We start from the raw sequence: 19,732 nt of genomic DNA, 5'->3' as shown, positions 1-19,732 counted from the left end.
ATCTGTGTTCCTCGGTGGTGTCCAATTTTGTCTGTTCATTTTTGTCATTTTACTTCACACTACAGTGCTTTAATAAACGGTTAAATTGTTTATATGTTGAGTTTAAATCACGTATTTGCAAAGCTCAATACGTTTTTTAAGAGTAAAAGCCTATATCACAGAACTGTAGTTAGGAGGCCCCTATTAAACGCGTCAGAAAATTATTGTCTACTTTTGATGACGTCTTGTAGTCATCAGCTTCCCAAAGCCAGCCGCGCCATCCTCCCGGAGTATTTTCGCTAGCTTGCCTGATAACAGACTGGTGGTAGCAAATTGCTGTCTATTGTTTGACTCCGAAGTGAGAGGATGTTATGTAGCTAGTTAGCTGGGATTGCTGTAAAGCGGTAATAAATTATTTCTGAAAGGTATGTGTAATGATTATATTAGTGTGTATGTAGGCTACCTACATTATTACTTGCAGTAGATGTTTTGTAACGTTAACGCTGTAAAATGCGAAATTAAAACCACAGATATGTTCGTGTTCACATTATGCCATCAGAGCTGTCAGTTCGCAATTCTGTGTCGGAGATAGACTAACGTTACACATTGTCTAGTTTAATGTCACGCTGTTAGAAGCTAATAGCTCTGGATATATAACATGCAACTACCAACCTCTCTACAAAATATTCACAATCGATAACGTTAGTTCACGGATTTTGAAGCGAACTGCTAGTGATGCGCGTCCGATATTATTTAACTTCAGCTTGTACGCAAGTAGGTTACTGTAAATTGTGCATCCCTGTTAGCTTATGACGATGGGGTTAACGGACAATCAATTTGTTTGCTAGCAAGATATTGTAACATATCTGTTATTATACTGTAACGTATAAACTAGACTGAACGTATGCAAGTCTGCCGTCGTGTTCGTCTAAAGCCAAGGCGAGGTGGGGCTGTTGTTGATTTATGACGTGAAACTGGTTCATTATGTTGCCCTATCTCATAGCCTACCATTTGGATTTACGTAGAACCAGAATTTAAACCTTATATTGTTATCGTTGGAAATTTAGCTGTTATTAAAACGGGTATTTTAAAATTGATATTATATATATATATGTATATATATATATATGTACCGTTGTAAACTTTAATGTTAAACTAAGCGATGCGCTTGTGAACTGGTGCTTAATCAACACATGCGAGACTGACTTTGGTATTAATTATGCGAATTCTCATAGCTAATTACCAACTCATTGATTTTATGAGAATGACACATTTCTTGGTATTATGAGAATAAATACGTAATTCTCATAACTAACAAGTTATTTTGATGACATGGCGTACTTATTGTATGGAAATAAAATTCTGCAGGTAAACCTTAAAATCAGTGTGAGTGAATGGAATTTATGGAATCGGTAGGACGCTGATTAGTTGTGGGAATATGATCTGGTGTCAGTGTCATTTGTTTTCATGAATAATTACAGGAAAACACTCGCCAACCGACGAAAGTCATACACAACAACTTTATTTTAGATCACTGACTTTTAAAAAATCTGCTTTTTATTTTTATGTTCATTTGTGTCCTGTCAAACGTGTGTTATCCATATGTAGCCTTTTTAATTTAGACCAAAAAAGACCACCTTTTTTGTGCTGCTTTGCTCCCCACTGATTTATTTTATCTTTTCTTTAAGTTAGGTATATAATTTCTGCCTTTTTAGAAGGAGAATGATTTCGTATTTATTTATTTATTCTGCCAGACAGAAAGCAGAGAGGATAACAGCAGGGATTAGAAGGTAGCATGACGAAGGATCGAACCTCCGCCTGTGCGGGGGCTATGATTCGAGTAAGCCGCCGTTAGGACTGTGCCACACGTAGAGTCATTGCTTTTACTTGCTATTAGGCCTATATTTTCTTGTTCGTAAAAGCTATTCTGCTGTATGTTAAACTACTAGTAGGCAAAACGATGTATCTGTTTGTGTTTGGTGACCTCTTGAAGGGCCTAAATAAGTCAATTAAATAAATTGTTTGCAAACAATTATGGCTGTGGCATCTCTGGTCTTGTAGTAGATACAGGGGTGTCTGAATTGTAAAGGGTATTTAGCACTTTGTGTTATTTTAAGGACTTCATGTTAAGGTACATTGAAAGTTCCTCCTCTACTCTGGGGGTGGGTTGGTGCTGTATTTTTAGGAAACCTCAAGTCTCCCCAAAGGTTTAAGATGCCTTTGATTGGTAGAGAAATAATATTCCTCAACACAGCATTGAGAAAATAGTGGTTTATCAGCAGAGAATCAACCTTGGATCAACACACGGTTTCTTGGTGAAGGTAAGGGTTCGGTAGTATGATGACACGGGTTCTATAGCCTAAGCAGGTGGTCAGCTCACTGTTCCTCACACAGCAGGAAATTAATGAAGGGATGTGGTCAATGACTCATTGTTCATAAACTGAGATTATTGATTTATGATTGCATGGTTTATGATGCATAAACTAACCTGGCACCAGCAACCCTTGTTGCCAAATGGGAACTTGTGTTTAGGAAGTTTAGAGAATGCAAGAACCAATCTGTGGACAAAGGGTTAAGGGTTCGGGTTAGGTTTAGGATGTAAGATGGAACGTACATCATTGAACGTACCCAGAATTTCATAAAACATAATCTCTGTATTAAGGGAAGTGGGTGAAAATGGCAAGTGTGATGTCACAGGGCCCAGGGCTGCTGTCTGAGGGTTAGTGTGCAATTTCAGAGCAACCACAGGACGATTAGCATCGCAGCTGCTCTGAGGCAGAGGTAGAAAGTCCAGGGGTCATAAAGTAAAAGTCCTGCCCTGTGTTTCTTCTATACATTAACTCAGCCAGCTGATTTCACTAATTCTACCTCCTGGCTGAAGAATTGTTCTAATTAGCCTAACAAATGCCGGGGAGGACTTTTATTTTGTGAACCTGGATCTCCCACCCCTGCCCTGAGGTGTGGCAGGCCAGCACTGGAGCAGTTTGCCCTCTGATTGGGAGCTCAGGGAGCAGAACAGACAGTGTTTAACTCGATAAAGTTTCTCAGTCCAGGTTCTCCATAAGTATACATGTAGCTTCAGGCAGCCGGTGGGCTGAGTTCTGTGATTCTGATTGGGAGAGAATTTGTGTGTGTGTGTGCGTGCGTGTTGGTGTGTGTGTGTGTGTGTGTGTGTGTGTGTTTGTGTTTGTGTGTGTGTGTGTTTGTGTGTGTGTGTGCACGTGTCATAATTCCACTATAATATAAAATATATTATAATATTGATTAGCGCCGTACCAATATGGAAATGGGATATTGTGACAACCCTAGTCAGCACAGAACATGAATTTCTCTTCAGGCTTGAATACCAGCCATTCTCTCACACACAGCTTATGCATGCATAGATTCAGAGTAATTCATATCTCGGAATCTCACAGGATTTTTTCCGCCTGGGAAAGACAGTTTTAGTAGTGGTGGGGGGAGTACGCTGCTCAGTGTATTTTCAGCAGTAAAGAATCAGGAAGAGAGACAGATGGATTATGTGCAGTTAAGCAGTGATACATTCTTCCGTGCTGCAGGGAGATTAGCTGCAACAAGCTTGCACGCACACACACATTCACACAGATGCACAGACTAAATATGTTGACACACACACGTAGACATGCACAAGCATACATCACACACAATACACGTGTATTTTCAGTGCCATCTTTTCACCAGATTAAAGTGGAGAGCTATCAGACGTGTCTGGCGTTTTCGCTGTGAAATACTGTACTCTGTTTAGTTATGGAGGGATGGGGGCAGGGGGCGGAGTTTGAAGTTGTGGTGGATCTGATTGGATTTTCTCTGACATTTCCAGGCCAGACTGTGGCTGAAGGCTGTGGAGGGCTCAGTGAGGGGAGGGGTGTGGTGGGGGTGGGGGCCGAGCTGTCAGAGGGGGGAGTAACCTGTCTGCTGTCATTAGTGCTGCTGCAGCACCACCCAAATATTCACCTCTGCCATCTCATCTTTTCCCCTCTCCATGTTCTCTCTGTTCCCTTTATCCCACGTCTGTTCGCTTACCTCCTGTTTCCTCATCAATCTATCATGGCCTGTTCTCTCCATCCTTCTCTTACTCTTCTTTGTTTTCTCTGCAGGACGGTGTGTATCCGTTGAGCTCCTCCTCCTGGCCCCAACCCCTTCCTGTGGTGTGAGAATGGGGAGCACCCCGCTCCATGTGCTGCCTGCGGAGAGTCTGAAATAAAACCCATGAGCGTGGAGAAGAGCGCCTCCAGCTGTGGCCCTGGTGAGTGTGTGCGCAATGCGTGCGTGTGTTTGTGTGTGTGCGTGCATCTGCAGCCTGCTGCTGGGGCTTTTGGGGAGGGGAGGTGGAGGTGGAGGAAGATGGAGAGTTAGAGTGGGTGCATGCAGGGCAGGTGGAGGTGGAGGTGGAGGAAGATGGAGAGTTAGAGTGGGTGCATGCAGGGGAGGTGGAGGTGGAGGAAGACGGAGAGTTAGAGTGGGTGCATGCAGGGGAGGTGGAGGTGGAGGAAGATGGAGAGTTAGAGTGGGTGAATGCAGGGGAGGTGGAGGTGGAGGAAGATGGAGAGTTAGAGTGGGTGCATGCAGGGGAGGTGGAGGTGGAGGAAGATGGAGAGTTAGAGTGGGTGCATGCAGGGGAGGTGGAGGTGGAGGAAGATGGAGAGTTAGAGTGGGTGCATGCAGGGGAGGTGGAGGTGGAGGAAGATGGAGAGTTAGAGTGGGTGCATGCAGGCAGAGACACAGGCAGCTGAGGGCTCCTGTCCCACTAAACCACAGAGGCACTCAGCTGGAGTCAACAGCAAGCTGTAGCACTGGAGCAGACTGAGCTATTTAGCACACACACACACATACACGCAAACACACATGCAAATACATACACACACACATATACACGCAAACACACACACACACACACATACACATACACGCAAACACACATGAAAATACGCACACACACATACACGCAAACACACATGCAAATACATGCACACACACATACACGCAAACATACGCACACACACACACACACATCCCACACACTCAGGTTTTTGCTGTAATGCAGGATGAGTTGTGTGGATGTGTTGTCGTGTCTGAGGAGGCAGATCAGACACAGAACAGCGAGAGACCCGTTATGTAACCCATGCTCCTGTGCCTTTCTCCCCTCTCAGATGATGGCAGTAAGGAGAGTGTGTCAGGGCCGGGGTCAGGGGGTGGCGCTGGAGCCCTGCCCCTGTGTGATGGGCAGGACTGGGCGGAGTCCCCCAGGGGCTCACCTGAGGAGGCCAGCACCATCTCACCCATTCTGGCTGAGGAGACCTTCCGCTACATGAGTAAGCAGCCAGGGACACACACGAGCTGTGGAGTGTGTGTGTGTGTGTGAGTGTGAGTGTGTGTGCGTGCATGCGTGCATGCGTTCATACGTGCATGTGTGTATGTATGCACATGTATGTTTGTGTGCTGAGGCCAAACCTCTACTGGTTGTGTTTATCCAGGATATGGATAAATAAGGCCAGATTGCGAGAAGGAAAGACATTATGCAGAATGAGAGAGAGACAGACAGGGGGTTTAAAGCAAGCACTGTGGATGCTGCCAGCAAGCTTAGCAGAGGCAGGATTAATAATCCATCTGGGTTTATTTTTGCAGCACTTTTATTTTGACAGCAGTTCCAATCCTATTTAGTCACACTTTCCTATAAGGCCCTTCAAATGTCGTTCTCCCTTTAGTGTCTGTCTTCCTCACGTCCTCCCTGTTTCCTGCTGGCCCTGAATCCTGATTGGCTGAACAGAAGGCTTGCTGGAGGCTGCCTCCTTTGCAGGGTGGCAGATGGGAATTTGAGTGTCTGTGTGTATTTGTGTGTGTATTTATGAGTGTGTGTGTTTGTTTCTGTGTGAGGGGGGTATGCATATGTGATTTCATGTGTGTGTGTGTGTATATGGGAGGTGTATGTATAGTAGCAGCAGTTGCCAGAGGAATAGGTATTCCATGCTATGGTCAGCTAAGAGGCAAACTAGCCTGCATAGAGGCACCAGCCAACATGTGGCAGCTGAACATGGCCGTCTGTATCCCTGTATGTATGTGTGCGTTACACAGCACACTGGACTGAAGATCACTACAGCCTCACTCAGAGCATTAAAACTGGGTGGGTGTTTGCGCATGCTTCTTTGTCTAGCTCTAGCCAGAGAAAGTAAGTCGCTAAATTTCCTGGAATTACTGACCTGGAACAAAGGGCACTGTGATATTTTAATGAGTACAATAAGTGACTGAGTACCCAATCAGGTAAATGAGTACTGACATGGTTTAATAAGTGACTGATTGGGCGATCTGCGCCAATATAAATCTTTATCCTGGGTTGTATGTCCTTATATTTACCTGCCGAAGCCATTTCTTATTAAGGGGCTGATATTATTCTCAAAATGTTCCAACCGTGCGATGATTAACCCCAACCCCCACAACCAATCACCAGCCTACACAGTACACATCCGCATCTATACACCCTCACAACCAAACACACTGATACCAAACCATTCCCCCACACCCGTACCTACCCACAGCAGCTCACAAACCCACACCTGCGTACCCACACATCCAAAGACACCTGCACCCAAAACCTGTGCCCTACCTGGGTAGAGGAAGTGGTGTATGGGTTTGTGCTGGTGTGTTTGGTTGTGGGTGTGGGTGTGTACTGTGTAGGCTGATGTAGGTGTTTGGTTGTGGGGGTTGGGGTTAGTGGTGTGTGGGTTTGTGTTGGTGTGTTTGGCTGTGGGTGTGTACTGTGTAGGCTGATGTAGGTGTTTGGTTGTGGGGGTTGGGGTTAGTGGTGTGTGGGTTTGTGTTGGTGTGTTTGGCTGTGGGTGTGTACTGTGTAGGCTGATGTAGGCGTTTGATTGTGAGGGTAGGTATTGGGTGTGGATTTTTCTCTAAAACTCAAAAATTTAAGGATTTCCTCTTTCCAAGTTAAGGGGAGACTCACAGCCTCAGGCTGGGGAACGATATCACTCTGGCAACCTTTCCCAAACAGTTACGATAAGAGTTTCTCATTCAATCTAAATTAGGCTTTTTTAAAATCTCAATACTGCACAGATGCTGCATAACTGCACTGATCTGCATAGCATGTGAATGGGTTGGCATATGAACTGTATAGTGAGCTAAGGGTCTAATACAAGGGCGGGCAATTCCCTTCCTGGAGGGCTGGTGTGTATGCATGTTTTTGTTTCCACCAGTTACCCTGGATGAATGAGCCGATTGGCTGTATACAACAACACTGGTGCATTAGATTAGATTAGATCACAGTAACACGTTTCATTCAGGGACACGAAAACGGTCTTTGTCTGTCGTTCATGCGCTTGTCAAGACTTGTCATTATGACGTAAAAATTAAGGGCTAATTGAGTAATTAAGGCCAGAAGTTGGCATGAAAACCAGAAACGGATATGGCCCTCATTGCCCACCTCTGGTCTAATATAATGGACTCAGTGAATCACAGGAACCATCCTGGTCATATAAAGGTCAGAGGGTCTGTAGGGCATTTGCATGACAATGACGCAGGGATAACAGGCCCTACAGTGTGTCTCAGGACTCTTCTTTCTCCTTGTCTGCCTGTCTTTCTCCCTGTGTTGTAAATAATCTGCTTCCTCTCTTGTCTCGTAAAACTTTCCCTTTCGTTCCTTGTTGCTTTTCGCTCCCTCCAGCCTTCTTCAAGCTGGACCCCTCCCCCTCTTGCTCTTCTTCCTCTTCCCACCCTAACTCGCACACGCGCTCTCGAGGTAAAGTCAGCCTGTCTCACTCTCGAATTCTAATTCAGACTGGCTTTGTACGCACCATATGCTGAAATGACAAATGGAAAGAAAAGACAGTCATGAAACAGAAAGGAAATGGGTCCTGCCTGTATCATGTCTTATGTATGTGTAGAGTATTCTGGGGTGCTCAGGTCCTCCGGCAGACTGCAGCTGGTAGCTCTATGTAACACAGGAGAGGTGGGGGTTCTGGAGGGCCAAGCATGGCTTGGTTGTGGCTTATAGTGGCGCTAAGTAGCGCTAATTCTCTGTAGCGTCCCATACTTGTGTGTGTGTGTGTGTGTGTGTGTGTGTGTGTGTGTGTGCACGCGCGAGTGAGTGAGCATATTGTGTGTATAACTGCATAGATCTGTATATGAGTGTCACTGTGCTGAAATTCTCTCTCTCCACGCAGTCCTCAGTGCTGACCGGGTGGAGCAGATGACAAAGACCTACAGTGACTTAGACGTGGTGACTCACCTGTTGACAGAGGTGCACTCCAGGTTTTCCTTTACTTCATTAATGTGCCTACGGTATGGGTGTCTCTTCAGTATGTACAGTACATACAGCTGGAGGTGACTGATATATTGCTTAGCTGCTTAGGCACTGTATATTGTTGGCTGTGATATGGTAGTTGGGTGGTTGATTCCTATGTGTGGCTGTGCTTGGTCATTGGCTATGATTGTGTACCTGTTATTGGTTGACTGGTTCGGTGTGATATTTTAATGTGGTTGTTTGATTGACTGTGATTGGTTGATTGGCTGTGTTGTGTGACTGTGATTGGTTGATTGGCTGTGTCGTGTGACTGTGAGCAGAGGGACCGGGACTTGGAGCTGGCTGCTCGGATTGGTCAGTCGCTGCTGCAGAGAAATCAACTGCTGCAGGAGCGCAACCAAGCCGTGGAAGAGCAGCTTACACAGGCACTGGACCAGGTGAGGAAACACACACACACGCACACACACACACACACACACACACTGTACATGCTCACATACACATACACACACACACACACATACAGTACATACTCACACACACAGACACACAGAGGCAAACAGGCACACATACACATACACACATACACACACACATACAGTACATACTCACACACACAGACACACAGAGGCAAACAGGCACACATACACATACACACATACACACACACATACAGTACATACTCACACACACACACACGCACACGCACACGCACACGCACACACACACACACACACTGTACATGCTCACATATACATACACACACACACAAACACACACGCACACACACACACACTGTACATGCTCACATACACACATACACACACAGACATGCACATACACACACACATACAGTACATACTCACACACACAGACACACAGAGGCAAACAGGCACACATACACATACACACATACGCACACAGACATGCACATACACACACACCTACAGTACATAGGCCGCGTTTCCACCGCAGGAACTATACCCCGGAACTAGGAACCTTTTGAGGAACTCAGTGCGTTTCCACCGCAGGAACTAGGGTCTAAATTTAGTTCTGGGGGCTTTGTTTTACCCCCCAAAACGTTCCTGCTCGGGGGGTAGTACTTTCCGAAAGTACAGGAACCTTTTGGGTGGAGCTTGCAGCGCTGAACATTTCTACTTGGTCGAGTACTCGTAGCATTTGTGTTGTATTTATTTTCCGCCATTACCCGCCATGTTTGAAAATATGCAGCGGCAAACCAATTTATTTTCATAATAACTTCAAATCAAACTTGTATGTTATGCGGCGCAGTAGCCTACTTTTGGTTATAGCCTGTCAACGTCTTGGAATTATAACGTGTGCTCTTCTGTTCTTTTCTTGCTTTAGTATTCGTTTTATAAAATGCTAAGCATTCGTGCTGGGACAGCATATTACGTAGGCTACCAAAACATTCAAACGGATTAATTCGGTTGCTGAATATTTTCTTCCGGATTTTCTTTGTTAGCCCGTTGTAATTGACTCAAAACGTTTGATACAGTTATGTGAGGTATGCGGTAGTTCTGCATAATTAACATTGGTGATACAGTACAAGCAAACTGGAAATCACCTTCCGCACTTTTTATCCGGGTAAAATAACAGGTTAATTCTAGTAATCTAACCTTTAGCTTTTTCAGACTGCCGTAATTTTACTCAATTTTACTGCCATTTTTCAATTCCACGAAAAGACCAGGAAGACTATGGACTCATTTATGGTGCATGGTTCGCATCTGGAGGGCACACTTCGCTGCTCGGCTAGCAGTAACTTCGAAGGAAAGCAAACGGTGGCTGTACCACTAATTTACATTTTCACGCAAGTCCGAGTTTTCGTTCTATTCTTGTCATTTTGCGATTAGCCTATATGGAATTGACGACGAGAAAGTAATAAAACAGCAAATTGTTTACAACGTGTGCATGTTTTCTGCTGTTAATGAATGTGTTTGAGAGGATATATGAAAATCAATAAATACAAAAGTAACCATATATAGTCATTGTTGGTAACCCGTTGTATATAAGTGGAATAAATCCCTCCGGGCTGTCCCGGTTATTAGAAAATAATGTAGGCTACTTCGGTGGTAGTATGGGGTTACAGAAGAAATCATATGACAGATGGACCGACGACAAGGTCAGTGGGCTAATTTGCCTAATCTTCGCGGTACTTTAGACCCCGGTGGAAACGCAGACAACCATTGGCTGAAGGAACCTTTTAGTTCCTGGTAAAGTAGTTTCTGGGACTGAAAGTTCCGGGTAATTTTGGTGGAAACGTGGCTATACTCACACACACAGACACACAGAGGCAAACAGGCACACACACATACACACACGCACACAGGTACACACACACACACACTTATCTCCCTCTCTGTGTGTGTTATAGGTGCAGCAGCTGCAGCATGTGCTGTGTAAGAAAGATGAGCTGTTGCGCATGGTGGCCAGCATTTCGGAGGAGAGCGAGACAGACTCCAGCTGCTCCACACCGCTACAGAACAGCAGGCCGCTGCCCGCCACGCTCACGCTCAGCCAGCTGGAGGCGCTGCAGAGCAAGCTGCAGCAGCTGGAGGAGGACAACCTGGCCCTGCGCTCTGAGGTATGGAACCTCCCACCGCGGCTCCGCCCATATCCCTAAACCCCGCCCCTCACACACACTGCCCTGCCAACACCCCGCCCCTCCCGCACACTAACCTGCCAACACTCGCATCACAGTCCCCCTGTCTTGTCTCCATGTTCCATGTTGCTGACCATGTTCTTCCTGTTTCCATGGCGGCAGGCTTGTCACCTGGAGACGGAGACCATGTCCTATGAGGAAAAGGAGCATCAGCTGGTGAACGACTGTGTTAGAGAGCTGCGTGAGTCCGGCGCCTTTCTTTAGCCCTGCCCACCCCCCAGCTCAAAGTGACTTTCGAGTGAAAAACCTAAACTGATTAAATGAAATCCCCCAAGATGAGTGCAGCCTAGTCGCTGAATGATATAGAACCTGACCCTGTGACTCGATGGAGTCAGCCTTAGAGAGTGTGCGCTGCAGCTTTGAGTGTTCAATGCGCCACACTTCAGACCGTGCACTGGCTCAGGTTTTCTCCTTGTGCAAGGGCAGGGTGTATGCCGGCCAGCAGTGTTACTGACATGTGGGTGTGTGTGTGTGTGTGTGTGTGTCTGTGGGCAAACGCACGTCCGTACTCCTGTCACAGGCGAATCTAACAGCCAGATCATGGCACTGACGGACGAGCTGTCGAGGAAGAACGACGACTTGCTGCGTCACCAGGAGGACACGACACAACTGCTGAGCCAGATGGTCGATCTACAGCACCGAGTGAAGGAGGTGAGAGAGAGAGTGACTCCGGCAGTTCGTTATTTACATACTGTATACTATATGGCACAAATAAGTTTGTATGTTTATGTTGCTGTTTATGTCATATGCGTGTATAATGTGTGTATATGTGTGTGTGTGTGTGTGTGTGTGTGTGTGTCCAGCTCTCTCTGGAGAAGGAGGAGTTGAGGATTCACTTGCAGCATTCCAAAGATGCTCAGCGCCAGCTCACTACAGAGGTGAGTTTCACCCCCAAAACACACACACACACACACACACACACGCAAACACACGCACACGCACACACAAATGCACATGCACACGTACACGCGCACACACACACACACACACACACACACACACACACACACACACACACACACACACACACAGCCATGCGCAAACACACACATACACAGACACACACACACACACACTGTCATGCACAAACACACACATACACAGACACACACACACACACACACACACTGTCATGCACAAACACACACATACACAGATGCACGCATTTACTGACACATACGGTCCAAAGTCCATAGAGACTAAAATGCAGATATGAGGTGTAACAGGAAGGGTTATGGGTCAGCCCAGGTGACTTGGTCTGTTTAGGATCGAAGACCAGTGATCCTGGTGCAGTGGGTGCAGGGGGCGGGTCCAGCGACTGAAGACCAGTAGGTGGGTGTGGCCTTGCTGTTTAACCTGCAGCAGGTTTTCGTACAGGAAGCACGCGGTTGTGTCTGAGACACGGTTGCGGTCGTGACGCGGTCCTGCTTGTGCTCCCCCCCCAGCTGAGCGAGCTCCGCAGCAGGAACGCGGAGTGCGTGGGGATGCTGCAGGAGTCGCAGGAGGAAGCCAAGCAGCTGCGCAGCCGCAGCACGTCCTCCGCGGGTCTGCGCAGACACCAGTCCTACGGCCTGATCCCAATGGTGAGACACCGCAGACCCACGGCCCTGCTGCCCTGTGTTTGCCAGAGGTGGAGGAACCTGATATTCCAGACTTCTGGCTTGGCTTTTTTTTTTTTTTTTTTTTTTTTTTTGCAGTGCACCCAATTAATTTATGTGTGTGTGTGCGTGTTTGTGTGTGTGCCGATGTGCCTGTGTGTGTGTGTGTGTGTGTGTGTGCACGTGCGCGTGTGTGTTTTTTAGGACTGTCTGGCATCTGAGATAGAGGTATCTATGCGGAGGCAACTGAGCTTGGAGGGGGAGTTCACCTTCCAGGACCAAAAGTGAGCAGCGCACCCACACCAGCCTTTACACGTCCTCTACTCCTTTTATACACCCACCCTAATAACCTTCCACAGCACACCCACACCAGCCTTTACACGTCCTCTACTCCTTTTACACACCCACCCTAATAACCTTCCACAGCACACCCACACCAGCCTCTACACGTCCTCTACTCCTTTTACACACCCACCCTAATAACCTTCCACAGCCCCCACACCAGCCTTTACACGTCCTCTACTCCTTTTATACACCCACTCTAATAACCTTCCACAGCCCCCACACCAGCCTTTACACGTCCTCTACTCCTTTTACACACCCACCCTAATAACCTTCCACAACACCCACACCAGCCTTTACACGTCCTCTACTCCTTTTACACACCCACCCTAATAACCTTCCACAGCCCCCCCACACCAGCCTTTACACGTCCTCTACTCCTTTTATACACCCACCCTAATAACCTTCCACAGCCCCCACACCAGCCTTTACACGTCCTCTACTCCTTTTATACACCAACCCTAATAACCTTCCACAGCCCCCACACCAGCCTTTACACGTCCTCTACTCCTTTTATACACCCACCCTAATAACCTTCCACAGCCCCCACACCAGCCTTTACACGTCCTCTACTCCTTTTATACACCCACCCTAATAACCTTCCACAGCCCCCACACCAGCCTTTACATGTCCTCTACTCCTTTTATACACCCACCCTAATAACCTTCCACAGCGCACCCACACCAGCCTTTACACGTCCTCTACTCCTTTTATACACCCACCCTAATAACCTTCTACAGCCCCCACACCAGCCTTTACACGTCCTCTACTCCTTTTATACACCCACCCTAATAACCTTCCACAGCCCCCACACCAGCCTTTACACGTCCTCTACTCCTTTTACACACCCACCCTAATAACCTTCCACAGCCCCCACACCAGCCTTTACACGTCCTCTACTCCTTTTATACACCCACCCTAATAACCTTCCACAGCCCCCACACCAGCCTTTACACGTCCTCTACTCCTTTTACACACCCACCCTAATAACCTTCCACAGCCCCCACACCAGCCTTTACACGTCCTCTACTCCTTTTATACACCCACCCTAATAACCTTCCACAGCCCCCACACCAGCCTTTACACGTCCTCTACTCCTTTTATACACCCACCCTAATAACCTTCCACAGCACACCCACACCAGCCTTTACACGTCCTCTACTCCTTTTACACACCCACCCTAATAACCTTCCACAGCCCCCACACCAGCCTTTACACGTCCTCTACTCCTTTTACACACCCACCCTAATAACCTTCCACAGGACACCCACACCAGCCTTTACACGTCCTCTACTCCTTTTATACACCCACCCTAATAACCTTCCACAGCCCCCACACCAGCCTTTACACGTCCTCTACTCCTTTTATACACCCACCTTAATAACCTTCCACAGCCCCCACACCAGCCTTTACACGTCCTCTACTCCTTTTACACAACCACCCTAATAACCTTCCACAACCCCCACACACCCCTGCTCATCCTCTGCACACTGGGATGCAGCAATACAGATTTTTCCAGTATCAATACACTGATGGAGAATATCGAAATTATCGAATATACTCAGTATTTCCTGACAAACCATGGCACGTGATCGTGTGTATACTGGACTTAAGTCCGACACACCCTCCGCCCTGCTGACTGAATATCTAAATATTGAATGTACCTTGAATATCCTCAGACGTAAAACGCCTTCCTGTTGGCCAATAAAATACAATGGCTCTGTCAATCATACACCCTGCTTAAGCTGTGCTTTGCCGTATATTGCATGTGATTGTTTTATTCTGATCATAGGACTGGAAGAATAATAACGAGGTGCCTGCCAATCATTGTCACTGAAACAGTTATGTTTTTATGTAGCTAAAGTAATATGCAATCTCTTGGGTATAGTGTCCTAGTGTTCTGTCTGAATAACATTCGAAGTCTTTAAACTTTGAAAAGTCTGGTTGGTGGCTAGCAAGCAAGCACTAGTTCGCTGGTTAGTTAGGTTAGCTAGCTAGCTAGCTAGCTAGCGGCAACAAGTGTTCCAGACATGCACCAACAAAACCTGGATTGTATATATCAAAATATCGCTGGGTCAGACTACACGCTCTCTACCCCATTTACAGACCCACCCTACTAACCTTCCACAGCTCCCCCACACCTCACATCACTCCTACATCTCCCTGTAGACCCCCCCCATGCTACAGCACCCCTCACCCCCCCCCCCCCCCAGGTTCTTTTCGACCCCCCACCCCCCACACACACAGACCCAGCACCGCACTCTGTGCCTACAGCCCAGAGCAGTGGCGAGTCGCTGCGTGGCTTTGGAACCACGCGCGGCTCAGAGTCTGAACTGACGCCAGCCTTAATTTTTTCTATTTTTCTGTGTACGTTCTGCTTAGCGCAATATCAAAATACTGGTCATTTCTCAGCAGTTAGACTGCACGAAGAAAGACAGCACGATTCAGCCCTCCCACTAAAGTACTGCATGATGTTGAGCTCTCAACAAGACACGGGAGCCACCTGACCAAATGCACATAGACTTTCGAGGATTGCCACGTGAAAGTACGAGTTTTGCCCAAGGAGGGTCAAGCAGCAGCACGCACACTTTCGCTCCTCACACCTTCGATTGTTTCTCATTGACAGTTTTGCGTGAGAGGACAGTGCTACTTCGTTGAGGTACTTCATGCTAATTTGTGGTAGGCGCGGCTCACTTTGATGACCGAGTTCAGCAAATATGGCTCCCTGGAGAGAATGAGTCACCACCACCTCCACCACCGGTCTGGAGCGTGTGACCAGTCTACCCCTTCTGCACACAGGGATTCGCAGAAACGCGTGTTCCAGACCGTACGCGCCGTCAACGAGTCGTCGGCTCGGCACCCCGCCCCCCGGCCCATCCCAGGCTCCGCCCACAACAGCGTGGTGATGACCGCGCAGCCCTTCCAGTCCTGCGCGCCGGCTGCGCAGCTGCGCAGACGGGAGGAAGCCACTCCCAGGACCAGCGAGTGAGTGACTCTTCAGTGTCTACGTCATACCTGCTGCAGTCATGCTAAAGGAGTCTGCTCTACAAACAGTGTCTGTGTTTGCGTGTGTGTGTGTGTGTCTGTGTGTGCGCATCAGTTGTGGAACACCCCTAGGACAGCCTGGCACTCCGGGAGGAAGTGACCTCACCTCTGCGTTGCAGCGCCTCTCCCTGAGGCGGCAGAACTTCCTGTGCGAGCGGCAGTTCTTCCAGGAGGAGCGGGACAGGAAGCTGCAGGCACTGGCGCGAGCGGGACAGGAAGGGACAGAGGCGGACTGGGAGGGGAGCGGCTGCAGCTCCCCTAGTGGCAGCGCGATCTCATGCATCACAAACCTGACGGACCTCTCCTCCACCTCCACCACCTTCAAGAGCTTCCTGCCGGAGAAACTGCAGATCGTCAAGCCCATGGAAGGTGAGGCTGTGTCTGGCACAGTCTGGCACCCCCACACATTTTCATTCATAACATGTATAGTTGAAAAATATCACCAATGCACTTTGCATCAAAGGTCACTGTTATTATTGCTGGCTCAGGGGGTTTGCAGTTTCATACAGAAGAGGACACAGAGGAGGAAGGCTTCTGTTCTAGTCCAGCACCTGCTTCAACAGATCATGGTCATGATTGAAGACCATAATTAATTCATTCAGGTTCATTGATTTAGGTGTCGTAAGTGCTGAACTAGGACAAAGACTGTACCCACAACCAGCCTCATTTGCACCAGATGGAAACCAGATTTGTTCCCAGTGTCTGGGGATTTACTGATTTATGAAATGACCTCTGACCTGTGACCTCTTGACCTGCAGGGTCCTTCACGCTGCACCACTGGCAGCAGCTCGCCCAGCCCCACCTGGCAGCCATCCTGGACCCTCACCCGGGCGTGCTCACCAAAGGGTTCCGCCCCCTCTCTCAGGACGCCGTGCATTACCTCACTGACCCGGAGGAGGACGAGGAGCTGGCGGAGAACGGGAAGAGTGGCCGGGAGAAACAGGAGGAAGAGGAAGAGGAGGAGGAGGAGGAAGAGGAGATGGGGATTACCTTCCGGGTGAAGTGCACCTCCACCCCGGAGGAGAAGAGAGGAGTGAGGAAGAGTGAGAGAACACCCGTCTGCGCGTCTGTGACTGTACTGCCTCTGTCCCATCCCTCTCAGGCCCCTCCCACCTCCCCTACCCCACCCCCTGGCCCCCTAGCCCCACCGCCTCCACCCCAGCAGGCCAACAGTCACATCCTCAGCACACCAGCGCCCTCTCCTGGTAAGCCTACTAGGTGTACTCTAACAGCAGAACTGGTGAAGTTGTGTGCAATTATGTACACATGGGTGGAGGTTTATGTTTGTGTGTGTGTGCGCGTGTGGATGGATGTGTGGGTGTGTGCACGTGTGGATGGATGTGTGGGTGTGTGTGTGTGCGCGTGTGGATGGATGTGTGGGTGTGTGTGTGAGTGTGTGTCTGTGCAGGTGGGTGGATGTGTAAATCTCTCCGTTTCTTTGCAGCTCACAATCCAGGGAAATGTCTGAGCTCCACCTACTCTACCTTCACCTTCACCACCTGCCGAGTCCTCCACCCATCTGACATCACCCAGGTCACGCCCAGGTACGGCCCCTCACTGAACCCAGCTGCACAGGGGGTCAGGGGACTGGGTTTCATATTCAGTACCATCATCACCATGCAACTGCCTAAAATCAGTCACTGTTCTCCAGTAAGAGCTCGGTGAGGCAGCAGAACACAGATCAGCTGTGTGTGTCTAAGCCTTCCTCATACCTTCATGTGAGCCTCCACATCCATGTGCTGTAAAAGTGTTAGATTGTGCCGTTTATGACCGGGTTACGTAATGCATCCTGTAACACTGGCTGGTTAATCATAATCCTGTTTAAAGTGAAAGGAGAGGAGCTAAATTTCTGAATAGCAGAGCACTGTTTATGGTTCCTGATAGTACTCAAGTGGCCTCTTATTATTACATAACATGTGTAATAATTGCTTGATATGTGATCAATTAAGTTGTTATACAAATTCAGTAAAACTCTTATCTCTCTTCCCCTCTCCCTCCCCCTCTCCCTCCCTCCCTCCCTCCCTCTCTCCCTCCCTCCCTCCCTCCCTCTCTCCCCTCCCTCCCTCCCTCCCTCCCTCCCTCCCTCCCTCCCTCTCTCTCAGTTCTGGGTGTGTCTCCTCAGTCTCAGTTAACACGCCCAGTTCTCTGCGCTCGGTGCCCAGTACCCCGGTCACGCCCTATCGGCTCAGCCTGGGAATCTCCTCCCCCCTGCTCTGCCCCGCCCCCCCACAGGGCCTTGCTCAGCTGCTGCTGGAGAGGGGCATCTCGGCCCAGGGGGCCTCCGCTGAGAGGGCCTCCCGAAAGCCTGCGCCTCGCTCGCTCCCCAGGACCCCGCCCAACTCCCCGTCCCACTCCCCTCCGCCCTCGCCCGTACCCTGGGAGACACGCCCGGCGCCCCCCCCACCCGCGGACAACTTCCTGGCCTCCCGCCCCGCCGAGGTCTTCCTTCAGGAGGTCTACGGCCTCAACCTGGGCCGCCTACGCCCGGACCCGCCCGGCCCTGCCACGCCCCTCTCACGGGACCCGCCGTCCGTCGGCCTGGTGGAGCGGCTGCGCCGGCTGGGATTGGCCGGGGCGCTGCAGGGGGCGGAGTCGGAAAGGCAGCGGCCGCAGGACACGCCCACCTTCCTGGCGACGGGCAGCGGGAGCCTGCTGAACGGCCTGCGTAGGAACCACAGCCTGCCTTGCATGGCTGGGGGGCGGAGCCAGTCCGCCTGCAGCGCTTCACACCCGGCCTCAGCCCCGCCCCCTCACTCCTCCCTTGCCCTTCCCATAACCCCCTGGGGCAGCCTAAAGGAGCCAGCTGTTGCCCCCTCTTCCTCCTCATCCTCTTCCACTGCGCAGGTCCCACCCTCTCCACACAAAGCTTGAGGGGTCAGGATCCTGACTGGGGGGTGGGGCTTCGGGTTGACTGACGCAACACTGGCCCCCACCCCCCGGTCTCCAAAAAACTGATTAAAGGAAAAATAAATCCCTCTTTTCTGTTTGTTTGTAAAGCACAATGGGGTGACATGGCTCAGGAGGTAAGAGCGATTGTCTGGCAGTCGGAGGGTTGCCGGTTCAAACCCCGGCCTGGGCGTGTCGAAGTGTCCTTGAGCAAGACACCTAACCCCTAACTGCTCTGGCGAATGAGAGGCATCAATTGTAAAGCGCTTTGGATAAAAGCGCTATATAAATGCAGTCCATTTACCATTTACCATTGTCAAACTGACTAGGTTTTTTGTACAGTTTTTTGTAATGTGTTGTTAAAGCTGTGGGTCGGAGTGGAGATGTTTTTTGGAAATGTACGTTTTTACTGTTGGGGGTTTGGGGTATGACGTCACCAGCATTAGGGAAGGCAGTGCTGTGTTTAAACGTGAGAAAGCAGACGAAGGTGTGAGATGGATAGCGGGTTGAGAATGAATGGAGTGAAGAAGGGAGAGAGAAATGTGTAAAGTAGATGAGAGCTGAAGGTACCCTCAGGTTACTTTGAAGAGGAATTAGAGAGGTGGACATAACATTAGGATGTTTGAAGTAAGAGAGATGGAAGTATCAGCAGGATCTTTTGGAGGGAGGGAGGTAATGCTGTACTGGTTGCTGTGATGAACTCAGAACACAGTGTGGTTTGAGTAGGAACTGGCCAGTTCTGCTCTTGCTGATTGAGGCCACCAGGGGGCACTGCTAAACCCAGGGAAGACTTTTCTGAGTCATTAGCAGGTTCTCCACTGGCAAGGTCCTCAAACCCAGGGGCTTAGGTCCTCAAACCCAGGGGCTCTCCTTTTCTTCGTGTGCCATGACATCACCAAGCAATCATTCCAGAGCCTGAGGGATTGAGCGCCTGAG

The 19,732-nt window shown here is 49.0% G+C and overlaps 1 protein-coding gene across 2 annotated transcripts; it reads left to right on the top strand.

Annotated features, from left to right (window-relative positions):
- The first annotated feature begins 229 nt into the window (after window positions 1–229).
- On the top strand, window positions 230–18,866 carry LOC118214658 (trafficking kinesin-binding protein 2-like). 2 transcript variants are annotated; one of them, XM_035394790.1, is made up of 17 exons: window positions 230–404; window positions 4,095–4,243; window positions 5,148–5,309; window positions 7,667–7,741; window positions 8,166–8,242; window positions 8,566–8,682; window positions 10,638–10,847; window positions 11,028–11,106; window positions 11,446–11,576; window positions 11,729–11,803; window positions 12,371–12,508; window positions 12,728–12,807; window positions 15,665–15,850; window positions 15,966–16,279; window positions 16,669–17,115; window positions 17,355–17,454; window positions 18,013–18,866. In XM_035394790.1, exons 2-17 carry the CDS (start codon window positions 4,207–4,209, stop codon window positions 18,779–18,781), a joined length of 2,997 nt encoding a protein of 998 aa, XP_035250681.1. In that variant the 5' UTR covers window positions 230–404; window positions 4,095–4,206; the 3' UTR covers window positions 18,782–18,866. The 2 variants fall into 2 exon arrangements, with proteins under 2 accessions (XP_035250681.1, XP_035250682.1); XM_035394791.1 differs by lacking the exon at window positions 7,667–7,741.
- Window positions 18,867–19,732: the final 866 nt, after the last annotated feature.

The sequence above is a fragment of the Anguilla anguilla genome, chromosome 15, assembly GCF_013347855.1.
Source record: "Anguilla anguilla isolate fAngAng1 chromosome 15, fAngAng1.pri, whole genome shotgun sequence".
NCBI classification, from domain to species: Eukaryota; Metazoa; Chordata; class Actinopteri; order Anguilliformes; family Anguillidae; genus Anguilla; species Anguilla anguilla.
The sequence above is the reverse complement of the archived record's forward strand: the minus strand, read 5'-3'. Positions and strand labels throughout refer to the sequence as shown.

Excerpts from the sequence above, each read along its gene's own strand:
- LOC118214658 (XM_035394790.1), top strand. The coding sequence starts at position 4,207 with ATGAGCGTGGAGAAGAGCGCCTCCAGCTGTGGCCCTG. Across the intron at positions 11,107-11,445 it reads CGACTGTGTTAGAGAGCTGC|GCGAATCTAACAGCCAGATC; the intron begins GTGAGTCCGGCG and ends CTCCTGTCACAG. Across the intron at positions 16,280-16,668 it reads GATCGTCAAGCCCATGGAAG|GGTCCTTCACGCTGCACCAC; the intron begins GTGAGGCTGTGT and ends CTTGACCTGCAG.